At 34.0% G+C, this 18,896-nt stretch overlaps 1 protein-coding gene and 1 pseudogene across 19 annotated transcripts in view; both read right to left on the bottom strand.

Annotated features, from left to right (window-relative positions):
* Positions 1–18,896, bottom strand: part of Ppfia2 (PTPRF interacting protein alpha 2) — a 271,881-nt gene that overhangs the window by 114,977 nt on the left and 138,008 nt on the right. For 18 of the 19 annotated variants that reach the window (XM_042699018.1, XM_042699012.1, XM_042699006.1 and 15 more), the window contains 2 exons: positions 12,985–13,149; positions 8,380–8,454 (listed from right to left, as the gene is read on the bottom strand). In XM_042699018.1, coding sequence (XP_042554952.1) covers positions 8,380–8,454; positions 12,985–13,095 — 186 coding nt within the window. In that variant the 5' untranslated portion in view covers positions 13,096–13,149. The remainder of the gene's footprint in view (positions 1–8,379; positions 8,455–12,984; positions 13,150–18,896) is intronic. The other variant, XM_042699017.1, reaches the window with a different exon arrangement.
* Positions 13,753–14,083, bottom strand: LOC122124067 (annotated as a pseudogene).

Below are 18,896 nucleotides of genomic sequence, written 5' to 3'. Positions count from 1 at the left end.
TGTACTCATATTTTAGAACTGTGGATAATGTGGAACATAGAAAATTTAGTCATTTCTTCCCTCCACAGAAGCTCTCTTTTGCTTTGCTATTGTCTATAGGATGTAGCCCACCTCAGGTTGTAACCATCATCCCAATTTAGATTTCTTGTCTCTGTATACTTATTCCCATTATACCGTGCCCGCATCCTGTATCATCCACTAAGTCCATTAACAATCTCATTTTAGTCGCCATTCTAATTGTAAATACATTTACCTCAGAAAAATTTAGTGATGTTGAATCTTTATAATTAAGGGCTCTCTTTTTAGTATTTCAGTAATACTACTAAATTTTGTACTGACTTCCATTTTATATGTCATAGTTCATTATAATTACATTTCTTGTGATAAGAGAAACAAAAAATAGGTTATCATTTGAGTCACTTAAAGATATCATTAATAGTATTGACTTCAATCACATTGATATGCAAGTATTAAATCTACCAACTCAGGAGCGTTATTTATTTATTCAAACTGTAATTCAGTGTACATTAAACATTAAATATCCATCATAATTGTTTTTTAATTTCATTGCTTTTGAAAATTGTTTTATTTTTAAGTAGTTGTACAAATGACATCATTTAACAAAGCAGTTTGTGAATAACATCTATTTTGATCAATGTGACTCCTTTCAACATTCTCACCCCATAGATCTCTCTATGCCTTACTAGATGGTAGAACTAATTCTTTATTTATATCTTGTATTTAATGAAGAAACTGTCAATCAGAAGATGTCTAGTAAAAATGAAGTGGAAGTTTTATCATCAAAACCATCAGCTCATGTCAGCATACCACATCAGATTGTGTTAACCTTTCAGCTCTGCTCAACTTTAACCCACATTTAGCCAAAAACAAAGCAGAACCTAACCATTGGAAGCATACTTTCAAGAATTTTACTTTTCCCCCTACAAAATAAATAAACAGAAAAAATGTACTTTTAGTGTGTTCTCACTTCATAAAATATGAAGGGTAAATTTTTAGCATGACATTCAGTACCCTACAGGGATCTGAACCATGCCAACTTCATGTTCCCCTTCTATCTTTTCATATACTGACTTTAATGAGCATAAACTTATCTATTATATTTGAACCAGGGACTTCAAATTTTCTTTTCTTTTCTGCATCTTGACACACATACATATTGACCACAAGATCCATATCACTGTTGGGAATTAAGTGAATGCAAATGAAAAGGATGTGCCTATCTTCTCTGGAAGCCAATAATCTAGGCTTAGACAAACACAAAATTAGCTTTAATACTTGATAAAAAGCTATCATACATGCAGAAGCTATGAAATTTAGCAATGTAAACTAAAGAGCAAGTGCTGCAGATGAGGAATCATAAAAAATTCATTAAAGAGATAAGGTCTAAGCTTGCATATAAATAAGGAAGAATGATGTCAATGGTAAGTTGCAGTAATGGAGAGATTCCAGGAGCGATATTAACGTAAGTTATAAGGTAAAACAGTAGCTTATTCCATATCAGGAGGTATATTTGTATAAATACATCTAATGACTCAGGGGGATGGGATAATGAGAGGAACTATGTATGCAAAGGTTAGAGGTATTAAAAGAGCTTTTAATGGTGTATTACCAGTCTTATTAATATAAATGTATACAGTATATTAATGTTAAAGTAGAATGCATCACAGATCAGAGAATTTTTATGTCAGTCCTAAGGCTTGAACTCAGAGCCTGGGAATTGTCCCTGGAGTGTTCTACCAATTGACCCACAGAACTATTTCTGGAGGTTTTGCTAGTTAATTGGAGAAAATAAGCTCAAGGACTTTCTGGTCAGGCTGGTTTTGAGCTGTAATCCTCAGATCTCAGCCTCTTCAGTGGCTATGACTATAGATATGAGCTATCAGTGCCTGACCCAGATCAGAGAATTTTCTAAAACTAGAGCTCAAATATAACCTGACAAAATTATGCATCAGGGGGGCTGGGAAGTTGGCTCAGTGGTAGAGCGCTTGCCTTGCATGCCTGAGGCCCTGGGTTCGATTCCTCAGCACCACATAAGCAAAAAGAAAAAAGCCGGAAGTGGTGCTGTGGCTCAAGTGGTAGAGCGCTAGCCTTGAGCTGAAGAGCTGAGGGACAGCGCCCAGGCCCAGAGTTCAGGCCCCACGACTGGACCCCCTCCAAAAAAATTATGCATCAGGGATGGTTAGAAAATAAGAACAGATAAAAACATGGGTGTAAGATGTAATGAAAATCTGAACTACCTCAATTCCAATATGAATGGAAAAAGGTAAGAGTAAAGGTATGTGTGAAACAATGAAGATATGGTTATGTGAATTAGAACTTTTTGAATGCAAAGAGTTAAGACAAGATCAAAGACAAAACGAGACATTAATTGTACAAAATGTGGTACATACACAATGGAATTTGACTCATCCATTAGAAAGAATGGTATTGTACTCCTTGTAAAGAAATGGAAAGGCCTGGAAGAAAATTATATTAAGTGAAGTAAGTCAGGCCAAGAGACAAAGGATTCATGTTTTTCCTTGTATGTGGGAGCTAGATTTAGCTTATAAGCCTGTAAGTAAATATATTGGGTGGTATGTAAGAATGTACAAATGTATTAACTGAAATATGGTAGTATCAAAGGAGAACTCAAATTCCTTAGAAAAGCAAAGTCAAAGTCAAATTTCAGCTAAATAAAACACCTGGAAGAAGGTACTTGAAAGGGATGGGATGAGTTCAATGGGAAAGGAGTGGACAAATAAAAAGAAAGGGAAAATACATTCAAGAATCCAGTGCATATTCTACAAAATTACAAAGAGTAAAGGAAAGTGTAGGAAAGACAGGGGTGGGTTAGAATGTCAAAAGGGTTGGCATTGATCAAAATGTGTTGTATTTTTAAACTGCTTTGGTAAAGGGCAGCTCCTTTGTGCAAATACTTAAATATAATTTAAAAGATAATAAAATGTAGGTATGAATTGTTTGGACTCATTTGTACAATAAAACTTCTTATCAGGATTATTGTGCTGATAGCCAGATATTTAGCATACAACATAGATATTTAAAACACTTTGCAAAACTAGCTACTGTATTTAAGCACTCAATTGAATAATCTAGTGTTAATGTCATTATAGAAAGTGACTTTTGATCATAAAGTATGTTTTGATTTCTTATAAGATTAAATTTTTTTAAAAAAATTCAAACACTAAAGAAGTAGAAAATACATATACCTTAAAAGAGTAAGACAGCTAATATATCATTTAATATGTAAATGTAAACAATTTTTCTATTCCTATACTACTGTGTGAACATTATATATATCATATATTATATTATATGCAATTTATATTTAGAAAAGCTATAAAATGTCATATTTCTTACATAACAAAATACTATGGAGCTTTTCCCAGAATAGAATGTAAAGCTATTTCCCATGTCCACCAGAGTAGATGGTTTGTAGAAATTAGAAAATGTGCTCCAAGGCCTGGGTACAATACCAATATGTATCCTAATTAACCAGCCATGTACTGAATTTCTGTCTCGAATCTCTCTCCTGTTGGACATTTGTCACAAGGAATGACATATGAAACCTATGGAGGTGTCAAATGATGTATGAAATCCTTCTCTTCCTCCTCTTCTTCTTCTTCCTCTTCCTCCTCTTCTTTCTTCTTCCTTCTTTCTTCTTCCTTCTTCCTTCTTCCTCCTCCTTCTTTCTTCTTCTCTTCTTCTTCTTCTCCTTCTCCTTCTTCTTCTTCTCCTTCTCCTTCTCCTTCTCCTTCTCCTTCTCCTTCTTCCTCTTCCTCTTCCTCTTCCTCTTCTTCTTCCTCCTCCTCCTCCTCCTCCTCCTCCTCCTCCTCCTCCTCCTCCTCCTCCTCCTCCTCCTCCTCCTCCTCTTCTTCTTCTTCTTCTTCTTCTTCTTCTTCTTCTTCTTCTTCTTCTTCTTTTCTTCTTCTCCTTCTCCTTCTCCTTCTCCTTCTCCTTCTCCTTCTCCTTCTCCTTCTCCTTCTTCTTCTTCTTCTTTCTTCCTCTTCTTCTTTCTTCTTCTGCTCTTCAGCTCAAGGCTAGTGCTCTACCACTTGAGCCACAACGCCACTTCCAGTTTTCTGGTAGTTTATTGGAGATAAGAATTTCACAGACTTTCCTGTACAGGCTGGCTTTGACCAGTGATCCTCCGATCTCAGGCTCCTGAGTAGCTAGGATTATAGGTGTGAGACACCACGCCTGGCTATATGAAGTCTTCTATGGAAATCAGATGACAGCATAAGCCTCAAGCTATAGATTGTGTTATATGTTATTTGTTTTCCTCAAAAGAAGTCTTGAGTTGTCTATGACAAACCTACAACCAACATTATACTTATTGGTGAAAAGTTAAAACCATCTTTTTTTAAAATCAGGAATGAGATAAAGATGTCCACTCTCTCTACTTCTCTTCAATTTAGTACTGGAATTCCTAGCAAGAGCAATAAGGCAAAAAAAAAAAAAAAAAGCGTAAAGGGGATCCAAATATAACTCTCCTTGTTGCAGATGATAAGAGTCTATATTTAAAGAATCCTATAGATTCTTCCCCTAGGTTACTTGAGTTGATCTGAAACTTAGGCAAAGTAGAAGGGTATAAAATTAATCCAGTAGCTTTTCTGTATGCCAACAACAATAAGATTGAGACTGATAATGGCCATTATCAAGAAAATTAACGATAACAGATGCTGGCAGGCATGTGGCCCAAAGGGAACGCCATTACAGTGTTGGTGGAAAGCAGAATAGAGGTTCCTCAAAAAACTAAATATAGAGCTTCCCTGTGATCCAGCACTTCCACTCTGGGGCATAAAGAAGGCCACACTAAACCTATCAGCTAACTGTATTCATTCTAGTTTTGTTTACCATAGCCAAGATATGGAATCAACCCAGATGTCCCTCTATGGACGATTGGATCAAGAAAATGTGGTATATATACAAAATGGAATTCTGTGCTTCCATCAGAAATAATGATAATGCACATTTGTAACTAAATAAGCCAAACCCAAAGAAACATAGGTTGCATAGATACCCTCATTTGTAGTAACAAGTATGTACCTATAAATCTACAAGTTTTGAAACAAATGTATGGTAAAGGTAAAAAATACACTTGGACATAATAAATTAAACAAGACTCTAAACATTCACACAGTGAGACCAAAGGAGGGTATTGTTAGGAGAGAATCACAAAAGCTCAATGTTTATGTGGATATGGTCATATATAATGATATCCATTGAAATAAACTTCCAGAAATGGAAACAAGAGGGTTTTGTTTATGTTGTTTTGTTTTTTGTTGTTGTTTTCTCCTTTGACATTGTTTTTGATTTTTGTACCATTTGTCTTGTATGTAAGTTTATCTGTTTGGGGGAAAAATAAGGGGAGCATAGAAATGGAGGGACAAATGGTGAATAACTGCAGCAGCGATACTATACACTATGTTGAAAATGAACTGTACAACTTGTGGGGAAGGAAGGTCAGGAGGGAAAATACTTGGAGAAAAGAAGTGACACTATTCAAAAAGAAATGTACTAATTACTTGAATTATGTAAGCATAATCCCTCTGTATATCACCATTGCAATATTTTTTTAAAAGCCTTGCATGGACTAAAATAATTGAGAAGATGAAGTCTTCGTGCATGAGATTATATAAAGAAAATATTCTAAAAGGCAATAACCCTTTAGATAACCCAGAGATGAAACCGTCTTTGAGACTGGGCCAAGGGAACACAGAGACAGAAACACAGAAAACAATAAGACAGTAGTACGTAAGACGTAGAATGGTATAATACTAGAATAAACTTCATTATGCTTCATAGATATATTTATTTACAAATAATATAAGGTATTGCAATGTAAGTATCCACTTTCTTATTTCTCTTTCTGTATTTGGGAACTGAATTAGTTCAGAAATAAATGACGATTTATTTTTTAAAAATAGAATTAGCTGCCCACAATTAATTGAATAAATTGTTCTTTATCTGAATGGAGTGGTCACTATGACTCCAAAAAAGTCAGGAGACAAAACAAATATGAAAAGGACATGTGTTCACTCTCTAGACTTTCTATACTCAAGAAATGAAGCTCTTGAATGGTAAGATACACCTGTAAATAGTTTCACTTTTATTTTAAAATATGAAGCATAAAATAAAATTTTACACAGGCTTTTAATTTATTTAGTCACGTGCAGGACTTTAATTCTAGTGTCTGATTGCTTGTATCTATACTCTCTCTCTCTCTCTCTCTCTCTCTCTCTCTCTCTGTTCTTAATGTGACCTTCATTTTCCTTCCCTTCCTACAATAAAAATTAATCTAGCTTTCTACAGTATTTTCTTTAAAACTTTACTATTCAAAGTTCACCAAGTTCCCTTTTCTAAAGCAGCCAGTAGGATGAATTCTTCTCATTTATTTTGACAGCTTTTTAACCATCTTGGTATCACCAGTCTTTAGTGCTTTATGTTTGGGTGATTTCTTATACTGATTTTTGTTATTATAGGGAATCAAGAACGCAACCTTAATTATCTTCTGATTTTGTTTTTCAGTATTTCATTTTGATATAGGAACTCATTATAAAATTAATGTTCATTTTTTAATATTCTTAAGATGTATTATTTATCAGCAGTTTAGTATTTGAAAACTAAAGTAATATTGTTTATTGGGTCTATGACTTCTTAAGTACATTTTGGTCAAGCCACATCAATAGTACAATAAAAAGAAAATACAATGAAATTAATAATGAGTACAGAAAATACATTTTCTCTTATAAAAGTTACTTAAAATGAAAAATGTGTTTAGAAAGACTGCAGTAGATTCAGAAGATTTTAATTGATAGAAATTTGATTCTCTATTCTTAAAAAGTTGAAAATACTGTCCTCTGCATGAGTGTCTTAAAATATACTTGAAAGCTAAAAGTATATCAAGAAATAAGTTTTTCTTCTAGTTTTTCTCCTTTGTTCTCTCTTGTCATGTATAATTGAATGAACCATTCAAGTGCTTTTTCTGGAGGAAATTTTCAGAGCCTTGCTTTAGCACATGAGATAAGTTCAAGAAATAGAGTGGAAATTAAATCAGAAATCCTGATGCTGTTGGCTCATGTCTGTAATATCAGCTATTCAGTAGACTGAGAAGCCCACCCAAGGCAAGAGAGTCTGTGAGACTCTTATTTCCAATAAACTATTCAGAAATAGCTGAAATGGTGCCATGGCTCAGTGTTAGAACACTAGCCTTGAGAAAGGAATCTAAGGGCAATACTGTGGCCCTGAGTTCAAGCCCCAGGACTTGCATACACACAAGAAAGACATTAAATCAAGTAAAAATTATATGGCAAATAGATATTATATCACTACTTATTATATAAGTAAGCCTTTTGTATTAGCAGTCATTACATTCTGTTTGTGGGTTTTTATCAATAAAAACCAAAGTAAAATAATATTTAGCCTACATGAAAATCTGAATTTGTAATGATATAATACAAAATAAATACACATTTGACATGTTCCTCCTTGTACTCTTCTCAGTAGTACAACTTACTTGTAGATATATATATTACACCATCTCATACAAGGCCTGGGTTCTAGTTGCTACCTATTATCTAAAAAGTTTTCTTTTTTCTGTGATGACTTGAGATCACTCTCTTGTTACCCCTCTCTTTTTTTACCCCAAAGAGTTCAAATTGCTAAACTGAGTCTGATCATGCTTTAATCTTCTTGTATTAAAACTATTGTGCACCCATTTAATATTTTATATTCAGCTAGCATTTAATCACACAGGCCTGACTTGAAAATCTACTATTTTTAGAGATCACGTTATCAAGCCTAGGTCAATCACACATATAAATGAATTAAATTGATTTTTCCAATTAAAATGGATGCTGGAAATATGATATACTTTGAAAATACATATTTTGATTTTTCCAATTAAAATGGATGCTGGAAATATGATATACTTTGAAAATACATATTTATGTACAAAATGAAGACACAAATAGGTACAGACTGAGGGGAAGGAGATGTGTGTGTTTACGTATGGTATGTATGCACATCTATGTGCATGTATGTGTGTGTTAACTTTATTTAAATATTTCTCAAGAGTTATGAAACATGCTTTTAGAGCTGTGTTTTATTTCATGGAAGAACTGGCATTCTGACCACAGTTTTTCTAAGTCTTCATTTCCTGAGCTCTTTATGAATTACCTCTGTACTAGTTTGAGTACCAGAAATCAGGGACCCTGGACTCTGGCAACTTGCTTCCACAGGCCTTGTTCAGTGGCATAGACTGGACATAATTTATTTTTGTGTGTGACAGGTTTAACAAAAGTAACATGAAACATAGGGATATTGCACCTCAAAAGAGGAGAAAGTTTGGTATGTTACCTCCTGATTAGCAGCAGCTAGTTCTTCTTCCAGTGCAGAGACTCTTTCTAAAGAAACCCTCAGTCGCTCCCTTACCTAGAAGAAAAATCAAAATATGTGCAGTAATGTACATCCCATAGTATTAAATTGTGCTGAACCCATCATTAACATCACCAGTATCAATTTGGGAAATTAGTAAAATAGTTATAGTCCTAAGTGCCTAGATAAAGAAACCTGGCAGGAATACTAGGAAGACATTGTGCTGGTGGCTTCACTTTATCAAGGGATTTCTTGTAAGCAAATCCTTTTTCCGATTCATTGATAGAACTTCTGATGGGCTTGGAGACTGACAGGTGTTGCTCTGAATTCAGGTTTGTAGTAAGGGGAGGCAAAGTTTATAAGTATATTATAGGTTCATCTGAAAAAAAATAGTCACTAGTGAAGCATGAATAATTGAAAAGAAAGCTTTCTTCTTTTTAAAAAATAATTTTTATTTGGCAGTTAGCACCTAACTGCTTAAGTGAATTCTTTCTTAAAAACAATGGATGCTTAGACCCTGACGACTGTCCATTGCATGGCTCTTTTGTATTAAATTGTGATTTACCATGTTTTGAAGAGTTGCAAAGTACTTAATTATTTCTGAATTCCAACTAGCTTCCAGATACCCAAGATTAAACCATAATATGTGGTAAAATAGAAAGCTCTGTACATTTTAATTTGAAAGTAATGATGACTCACAAATGTTTTTTTATATAACTGAAATTCAAAGAAGTGTTTCTTTAACTCTGCCTTTCATAGAACTTCTAAAATTGTTTTCACTGTTACTTTCTTAGATCTGCAGATATGTCCTACATTACATTTTTCAAATTTAAAATTTTCAGATGGATTTTTTTTACTGAATTATATAAACAAATATACCCACTTAGGTTTCCTTTAAAAATCAATAACCCTTCACAGATTTAAGCTGCAACTCCTCATGAATTTTTAAATTTTAGGAATTAATATAGATTTTTCCACACAAATGCTATATATCTGTGTTGTAAAAATATATATTCATATTATAATTATATTATTATGAACTTTAGTAATTCATATGGTATGGTATAGTATAATTTTTGATGTAATAGAACTTATTAACATATGAAACATATAGCAACACTGAAAAATTAAAAAAATTAAAGTTGGAGTCATAACTTTATTTTCCAGTTAGAAAAAAATAAAAAAGCCAGTAGTGTTCTATTAACCTACAATTTAGTTAAGAATTAAAAAAAATTAAATGATGTATTTAAATACTTTTTAGATAAGCTGTATCATCGGGTGGCTAAGCATACTGAATCACATCTTAAATATTTGCTATGTTCTAATACCTTGAAAATTATTTGTACATTCATAGCATTTACTATAAATGCTTTTATGTATAGCTAGAGTAGATAAACACCACAAAATCCAATTGTTTATAGCAATGCATACAATTAATGCTAACTAATAACTAAGCAATGGTTACTTTTGAAGGAAATCTTTGATGAGCCTTCTTGGAGCACATTTTCTTTATGAAAAACTTGGAAAAGCAGCAAATATTCTGAAGCTATGAATATGAGTAGAATAACTGACCCATGAAATGCAGACATAAGAAAGAGCTTCACAAACGTCCTTGGTAGGTTTATAGTGGTAATGGCTATGGTTTGTGCTTCTAAATCAACTGTAAAATGTTGCTGATTTTCAAAAGATGTAGGAATCCAAGTGGGTGAAAACATTTATGTGAACCCACCTGGATATATAAATTCATGAGCTCACTAAATGCAACATTGGCCAGGCCATGCTTCAGATGTGTTGAGGTAGTCAAGATACCATATTATAAAAGATGTGTTTATACTTTGGAATGTTTCTGACAGAGTCCTAAGTTATGTAAGGAATGCCTGAATCCAAGTTAAAATATCTTCCTGATTTTCTTTTGTTATATTGAAACTCCTAGCATCTTTTGTGGTCTGTTCTCTTTTTACAACTAACAAAGCATTTTATAGTATCATTCTATTGATCCCTTAAGGAATAAAAATAATCAAACTTAATCAAGTAATGTAGAAATGGAATAATACTCCACAAATAAATTGAGCAATGTTTTGAACAAATTAGATTTTATTACCCACAAGTGATAAATACAAAACTCTTTATATGAAGATAAAATACTTTTAAATATATTTTGAATTAATATAAATCTTAATATGCATGCCTCCATTACTAATGAAGAATGATATAAAAGCTTCACTTACATTGACATGAGGATGAAATGTTATCTGTGTGTGTAATTTAGAAATGAATTATATCTGTACCATCCTATGCACTTTTTCTACTTAGTGAGGAAAATGGGAGAAGTCTGAATAACTAAACAACCAGCATTTCCAGGGTATAAAATATTGTTACATGTAGTTTATCCACTTGGCCTGAAGTGCACTGATAGGAAAAATAGTGTAATTGATAAATCTTTTAGTGTTTTGGTCTGTTCTAAGTATTTCACCAGCAGATACCATAAATTTTTTTAGATTTCTTCCTGGATTTTATTTGTTCTTCTGTGACTAGAAACAATGTATCATATCCCAGGAACGGTAATGTTAGTTTTCTCTAAATACAAGTACAAATTAGATACAGCCTTCCCTCTCTCTCCTTTTCCTTCCTTCCTTCCTTCCTTCCTTCCTTCCTTCCTTCCTTCCTTCCTTCCTTCCTTCCTTCCCTCCTTCCTTCTTTTTTTCCTTTATTCTTTCCTTCCTTCCTTCTTTCTTTCCATCTTTCGTAGACTCTCATTATGCTGGTCTGAGATTCAGGTCTATGTATCACAGCACTTGGCTCTTACCCTATTTCTATTAAAAATAAATATAACTCAATATTCCAGCACATCTGTTGTCTGTGTAGTTATTCCCTAAGACAATCTGCTTATTTGTAGAGCTACGATGTAACTATTAAATATACATTTATACATATCTAGAACTTTCAATTTCTGTTTTCTATTTCTATTTCATTTATTAAGGCTTGAACTCAGGGTTTCACACTTTTGCTCAGCTTTTTTGCTTTACCACTTGAATTATGCTTCCACTATAAGGCTTGTTTGTTTGTTTGTTTTTACCTGTTTTGTTTTTACTAGATTATTGGTGTTGAGTCCTAAAGATTAGTCTTCCTGGGCTGGCTCCTTCACTTTAGATATTTAAAATGTTTAATATCCTCTAAAAAGGCCACTCTTCTAAAGCCCTGGGTTATTTTGCATGTAGTCAATCAAATATCATTCCCTCTTGAGACATTTTTTACTTTCTCATGATTAAAGAAATTGTTTTTGGACTCCATGTCATACTGCACAATGTTTGGCCAGACTTGTTTGTTATTGATGTGAAGTCCTCAGTGTAAAGAATATCTTATTTACTTTTGAGCCATTTATCTGCTCCTAAGTAAATATTCTATAAAATCTTGAACATTTTTAACAATGTACTTTTGTGACAAAAGGGGGAATGTAATGAAAACTTAACATTAAATGTCTTAAATGATTATTTAATATCATATTTATCATGGACTTTTTTATAATATGCATTTTTTGTATTCAAAATTATATATAAACTAGGCTTTTACAGCTAAAAGAAAAAATGGTAAATGGCTTCTTAATAATCTAGAAGACAGAATTAAATTATCCTTATGCACAAACTGCATGTAATCTTCTAGTCTATGAACATCTGGGGGACTGATGATAAAATATATATAAATATAAATATTAAATGGAGCAAAAATCCCTGCATGCTTGAAAATTAGATAGAATTAAGCAATAATCCCTCGTTCAAATTTCAATGCTCAGAAATTGTAATAGGCTGTAGACTGAAGTGTCCCAATTCCTACCATATAAGTCTTATTCATTTTTAAATATCATTCTTCCAAATTTCACAAAATTCAAATTACATTATAAACCTTACTAATCTCCAAAGGATATTACCATCACACTGGCTTATATCTGCCAGAGAACCTATGTGAGTAACAACTAGAAGCTTACAGCTATATTTAAAAAGACCTGAGAGGATGGTTTTCTTCTAATAAATTATGCTGTTACATGCTGACTCTTCAAACATATATTTGAAACTAAGACATTAGATATCCCCTCAAAAGGGGATGTTTCTAATATAAATGTCTGAAAGTTAAATTATGCCCAATTTGCACTTCAAAATAGGGGTAATTTTCAATAGTGGTCTGTTACTTTGTCATCTATAGACATTCATTCAGAGAGATGAAGCTGGGTGGAGAGGGTGTGTGAGAGAGTGAGAGACAGACACAAAGACTGCGAGACAGAGAAAGACAAAAGCTGAATGATTATATGACGCTGAATTTCAAATGGCCCTCTGAACTAGGCCCATGATGCTCATGTTGCAGGTTTAAGTTTGTTAAACTACACATTCAATATGTAAAAGAGTCATGCTTATTACCAAGACATATACAGTAATCCATTTATATTTTTAGTGGTGATTATTTTTTACATAATTCATATATGATCCTGTGAGCTGACTTACAGGAGGATTCAGTCAAGTGAATAGAAGAAGACAGGAAATTTGATGCTAATCGCAAAAGTACGGATGAACTTTGAAGCTTTTGTCCATACTATACCTTTTCATCCAAGGCCTTGTGGTGTTCAAACAAAGATTTCAGTGCCTTAAGAACCTCAACTTCACTGGACACTCCCGAGGGGGACTGTGCTTGCCGCTTTACCACCGTCATTCTGAGTGACCTTTCGTGTCTCGACACAAGGCACTCCAAATGCTCCAGTAACAGCTATCGGGCAAGACAGAAAAAAAAATCAAATTATCTTGTTGATTCGATTCATCAATACCAACAAAGGACTTTTACCTTAAACTATTCCAGCTATTATTCCAATAATAGTGATAAATAATATTACTAATAATATCCTCAGGTAATATAATAGACAGATATCAACAAAATGCACACACCTGTTCAAGCCTGGGTTCACAAAATACATTCAAGGAAGGTTGTTGGATTTTAAGTTATGTTACCCATTCCTCTAGGAAATTTAACAATTTCAGTTTGTATTCATCAGAAATATAATATTTGACCAAGCATATTTATTCTTTCAATAAATGCACAAAGCAGAATGTTTCTCAGAGAATAATAGGAAAACCAGTGCTTCGATAATATTTAACTTATTTCATCTACATTTGACCATGTAATTTTGTTAATTGGATGACATGAGCATATCAGCATGGTATTGATTTAAATCATAGTGACAATCACTCTATTTTATTCATAATAAATATTTTTGTAGTTACCATCAGCTTATTATAAGAGAGAGATGGAAATTATTTACATGATGAAGATTTCAGAACTTCCATGAAATGGGCAGCTTCACATAATGCCATTTCAGTGATATATTAACTCTACATACTTCCCAAGAATGTCACCATCCCTAAATAAGAAATAATCATTGTCACTTAAAACTACTTTGGTGTCTCCATATTCTGGGAGAAGAACTTTATCACCCATTTTCACACCATCTGGCTCAATATTTCCTTTAGATCCTGATCCCATAGCCACTAATGTGGCTGCAATACTTTTCCTGGAGACTTTTCTGGAAGCATAATGCCTCCTTTGGTTACAGTTTCAGCTTCACTCCTTTCGACCAACACTCAGTCAAAGAGAGGAAGAAACTTCCTAAATGCTTGTCCAGCCATGACTCTCATGGTTGATACTTGGACTCTATCATGATGAATCTTTACATTGCTAAGAATATACATACACAGCTTACTATATTACAGTAGAGATCTCCAAAATTCATTCGTGGCCAAAAATGTGAACAAGAATGTGTCTGTCTGTCATGGCACCTACACCCTCAGAGCAGGCTCTGGACCACAGTGAAGATGAAAGAAAGTTCTGGTGATCAGTTTCCAGTTTTTTGGTTTTTGCATGGGAAGTTCTGTTTTTACATGTTTCATAAATAAGCAATGAAGATGACTGTGAAGAAGCTATGGAAACCACAGCATACACACAGAGAAGGAGGAGGAGAAGGAAGATGAAAAAATATGACGAGAAAAATGAATCTACCGAAGAAGCTCTTGGAAAAAGGAAAACAAACAGAAAGTAGCTCCAAAAAGTACAAAAGATAGTATCAAATACATCTTTCAATCCCTTTGTGCAAAATCTAAATTTTGAAAAATCTACTACTAAATTAAAAAACTAATGTCACTAAAATTGTCACTAAAACTGCACTTTTTCTTGTGGATGTCAGAATTGGGATAAATAGAAAGGCTATCTATTTGAATTTTGAAGCTGTTGAAGACCTAGAGAGAAAAAATAAAGCCTTGGAAGTTACATCTTGAGCTGTTTTGAAAACAAAATTAAACCAGAGAAATCAATGGGAAAAAAATGAGATATAAGAATAGTGTGGCCCCAAATGTCCCTTACAATGTCACTCAAGATGAATTAACAGAAGTGTTGAAGATACTATAGAGATAAGAATAGTCAGCCAGCATGGGAATAGCAAAGGACTTTGTACAATGAATTTAAGACAAAATATGATGCAGAGAGAAACCTCTGAAGAAAATGAAAGGTTAGATATCAGCCATTATCCCATTTGCTTGAAGTACATTGGAAGGAAAGGTCAATGTCATGACTATGAAGGTGGAAAGAACAATGTTTGGAGAGGTAATTAAAAAACTGGCTTTAAGCAAACTTTCCTACAGTTTAACAGAAGAAATGCTTTAAGTGTTTGAGAAGAAAACTTTTTATCAAAAGTCCTAGAATCAAAATGACAAATCTAAAAGGTATACATTTATAGAATTTGTTTTGTTTGAAGAAGTTAAACTTTAGTTTCTCCTAATAAATAAAAGGAAAATAAAAGGAAATTTGAGAGCAGAACAGTAACACAGGAGTTATAAGGATCTTGGGGCAAGAAAAGGGACCCAAGGCAAGAAAAACACCCATCCAAAACAGCTGGTGAGAAGTCTTTCCATAACTGGGTGCCAATGACTCATGCCAGTAATCCTAGCTACTCAGGACACTGAAATCTGAAAATCATGATTTGAAGCCAGCCTGGGCAGGAAAGTTTGTGAGACTTTCAGATCACTAGGCTGTAACATAAGAATTCTGACCAATTGAGGATGTTTCAACACAGGCCATATTTAGGTTTTCTTATTGAAACCCTCAATTGAGATTGCCTTTCCTTTGGATGTTCCATGCTGATGCTAGACATTAGAATAAGAAAATGATCTCACATATATCTATTTCTGCATCTTGAAAAATATGTGCTAGATTTGCCCTATCCAGGCTATAGGAATCCCAATAATTACCAATTGGAGCTGTGACTCAAATGGGAGAGCACTAGCCTTGTACAAAAAGCTCAAAGACAATGTCTTGAGATCTAGCCTCAGTAAAGGCACATAAACACCCCCCTACACACACCAAAATATAAACAAGTCTTCCTGAGGATAGCATCACTGAGATGTGAAAGGAATCATTTAATGCATCTCTTCATGCTAGGATAGCCACTAACCAGGAAACTAGATTATCCAGACAGTTTGGTTTTGAAGATTTCCATAGTGAGGAAGATGTTGCCAAAAAGGCCATGGAAAAAAATGAAATCAGGAAGCAAAGGTACATCAGACTGGACTAAGCCTAAGGAGACAGGTAGTTGTTGGGGTTCATACTGGAGGCAGAGGAAGTCAGGGAGGATATGGAGGTAGAAGTTTGAAAGGCTTTCGAGTGGTGGAATTGCATCTCTCAAGCCACAATGGAAAGAAGATTAAGTTTGAATGCTTTCTTCTGTCCCTCTTTCTCTATTCCACTTGATGAAAGAATACTGGTATTTTACCCTGTTACCTGATCAATGAGAGAGACTTCTACAAATAAGACATTATATAGTCTTGTGGCCCAATTAGTAATGAGTATTGGGCTGAGAAGGTGGCTCAGTGGTAGAGTGCTTGCTTTGCATGCATGAAGCCCTGGATTTGATTCCTCAGCACCAAAATAAGCAGAAAAAGCCAGAAGTGGCACTGTGGCTCAAGTGGTAAAGCGCTAGCCTTGAGCTGAAGAGTTGAGGGACAGCACCCAGGCCCAGAGTTCCCACAACTGGCAATATATGTGTGTGTGTGTGTGTGTGTGTGTGTGTGTGTGTGTGTGTGTGTGTGTGTGTGTGTCTATATATATATATATAGAGAGAGAGAGAGAGAGAGAGAGAGTGTATTGGTAACATTTGAAAGGTGCTTCCTGTTGCTTTTGACTGGATATTCATGTAAACTCTTCTATAAGTTTCTACTTTATACTGTTTCATCTTAAGGGAATAGCCATCATTCCCTCCAAACAGCTTTATTCTTTCCCCTATTGCACAGTTACAAAAAAAAAATATTGCTATTACTTCTGCATCAGTGACCTTGGAACAAATTAGAAGGCTGAAATTTTGGTGTCAGAAAAAATTTCATCTTCTTAAACTACTCAATATGAGTATATTTAGTTAAATAATTCAGAATATATGTTTCCATACATTAGCTAAGATATAAGCTTAGTTATGGTGTAGATCAAGTGAATAAATGCCCTAAACTTGTTGGGTAAAAAAAAAATAAAGATTCCATTGGAATCTGCTGATGTCTAGTTGACTATAGATTTCCTAACAACACGGTGATGGGAAAGTTCTTGATAACAGTAAGTGAAGAATCTTGTTTTTATTTTTTTTCCTCAAAATTCATACCTGAGTTACTTTACAGTTAGGAATTTTAGAAAATCAAAATAAGTTTGTATATTCCCCAGGGTATGGGGGGAGAACATCTTTGTGAATAAAAGGAAGAATTGTTGCTGTAACTTTGTTTTACTCATTTGTAGTGATTTTTAAATGTTAGATCAAGTTATCTGACCCTTTGGTCATGGATATGTACAGCCTATATTTTCTTCTTTTGAATCTGAGTGGATCTGTGACTGTTCTGACTGACATAGGGTTGTAGATATTACATTTTGCAATTTCAGACTGTATGCATGAAAAGGCCAGGAAACTTGCATGTAGTTCAACAACATATTTGCTTTTAGATCACTAGCCTGTAACATAAGAAGTCTGACCAATTGAAGATTTTGTAAAAGAGGCCATATGTAAGTTTTTTTCATTGATAACTTCAGTTGAGATTGCCTTTCCTTTGGATATTCCAGCCACATGCTAGATATTAGAATAGGGAAATGATCTCACATGTATTTATTTCTGCCTCTTAAAAATTATGTGCTAGATTTACTCTATCGAGGCTATAAGGCTCAAGTGTCACATTTTTTAAAAGCAATTCCATTAATTTTTAGTAATGCTATGGATCTAATATTACATTCAAGGCCGTGATGCTGGTAACCTAAAATCAACAACAATTGGAGATTTTATACCAAATAAATTGGCAAACACTATGTATCAGTTCTTTCATCTTACTTTTCTGATAGGAAAACCTCTTCCCAGTACATTATTGCTGCTAACCATCAAATCTCCCTAGTTCGGATTTTGCATGGAATAGAGCAGAGAAGTATTATATATATACCATCTCCTTTCTGAAGCCCCAAACCACAACGTCTGTGAGCATATTAAAATGGTGTTTTAAGTGTTAGGATTGCTTGTTATGTTGAAATAGATAATAAGAAAAAAAAGCCTTCCCTACAAAGATCTGCAACCATTTAGGCAGAGTAAAAATACTAGGCAAATAAGATGCCTAAAATTGAACAGATAATGGCTCTGAACTAGGACTGGTATTTACTATAGCAGAAGCTTTCAGTGATCTGGTGGGTAAAAACTATTCACCTTGTAGATATCAGCCTAGTTCCTTAGCTACCCTAGCATTTGTTCTGTAGGCATGAAACAATGACTTTGATTTCAGGGGTAGAAGTTATTCATTGACCTGGAAAAATGGTGCTTGTTTTTTTTTCCATGATTAAAGCTGATAGAGTTAGTACCACTGTTGAATAACTAAGTTGCTAGTTGCAGCCATCAAGCTTGAGCCTCTCAATGATCCTGTGTACTCAGAGATAGCTATTATGTGTAGTCAGAATAGCTATTCTCTTTGAAGAAGGCTAGTACATGATGTGCCAGGCAGATATTTTTGTTGCATTGGAATACTTTTCCTCACATTATGGACTTACCTTCTATCATAACTGTAAATTTTCCAACAAGGCCATCTTACTAGATCTCTGCTTCTAGTAATGTTATCACATGTAACATTATTTCAGATTTTTAAAAAGTCCTCATTTCCAATTAAAGGAGTAGCAATCGACATACTACCAGAAATTCTCAGTTTTATCATTACATCATTTATAGGTAACTGATACAGTCAAACACTGACCTAAGCAGACCATTTTTATATATATATATATATATATATATATATATATATACACATATACATATATACACATATATATAAATTAAAGATACTGTACAGGGGGTTACAGTTACATGAGCAAGTTAATGAGTCCATTTCCTAGTAAGCATTGTTACCCCCTCCTTTGTTTTTTTTCCCTACCCTTCCTTTCCTTCCACCTCCCCAACTCCTCCC

The sequence above is a fragment of the Dipodomys spectabilis genome, unplaced genomic scaffold (assembly GCF_019054845.1).
Source record: "Dipodomys spectabilis isolate Male_0828 unplaced genomic scaffold, ASM1905484v1 ptg000234l, whole genome shotgun sequence".
Classification (NCBI taxonomy): Eukaryota; Metazoa; Chordata; class Mammalia; order Rodentia; family Heteromyidae; genus Dipodomys; species Dipodomys spectabilis.
Note: the sequence above shows the minus strand (reverse complement) of the source record. Positions and strands in the feature narration are given on the sequence as shown.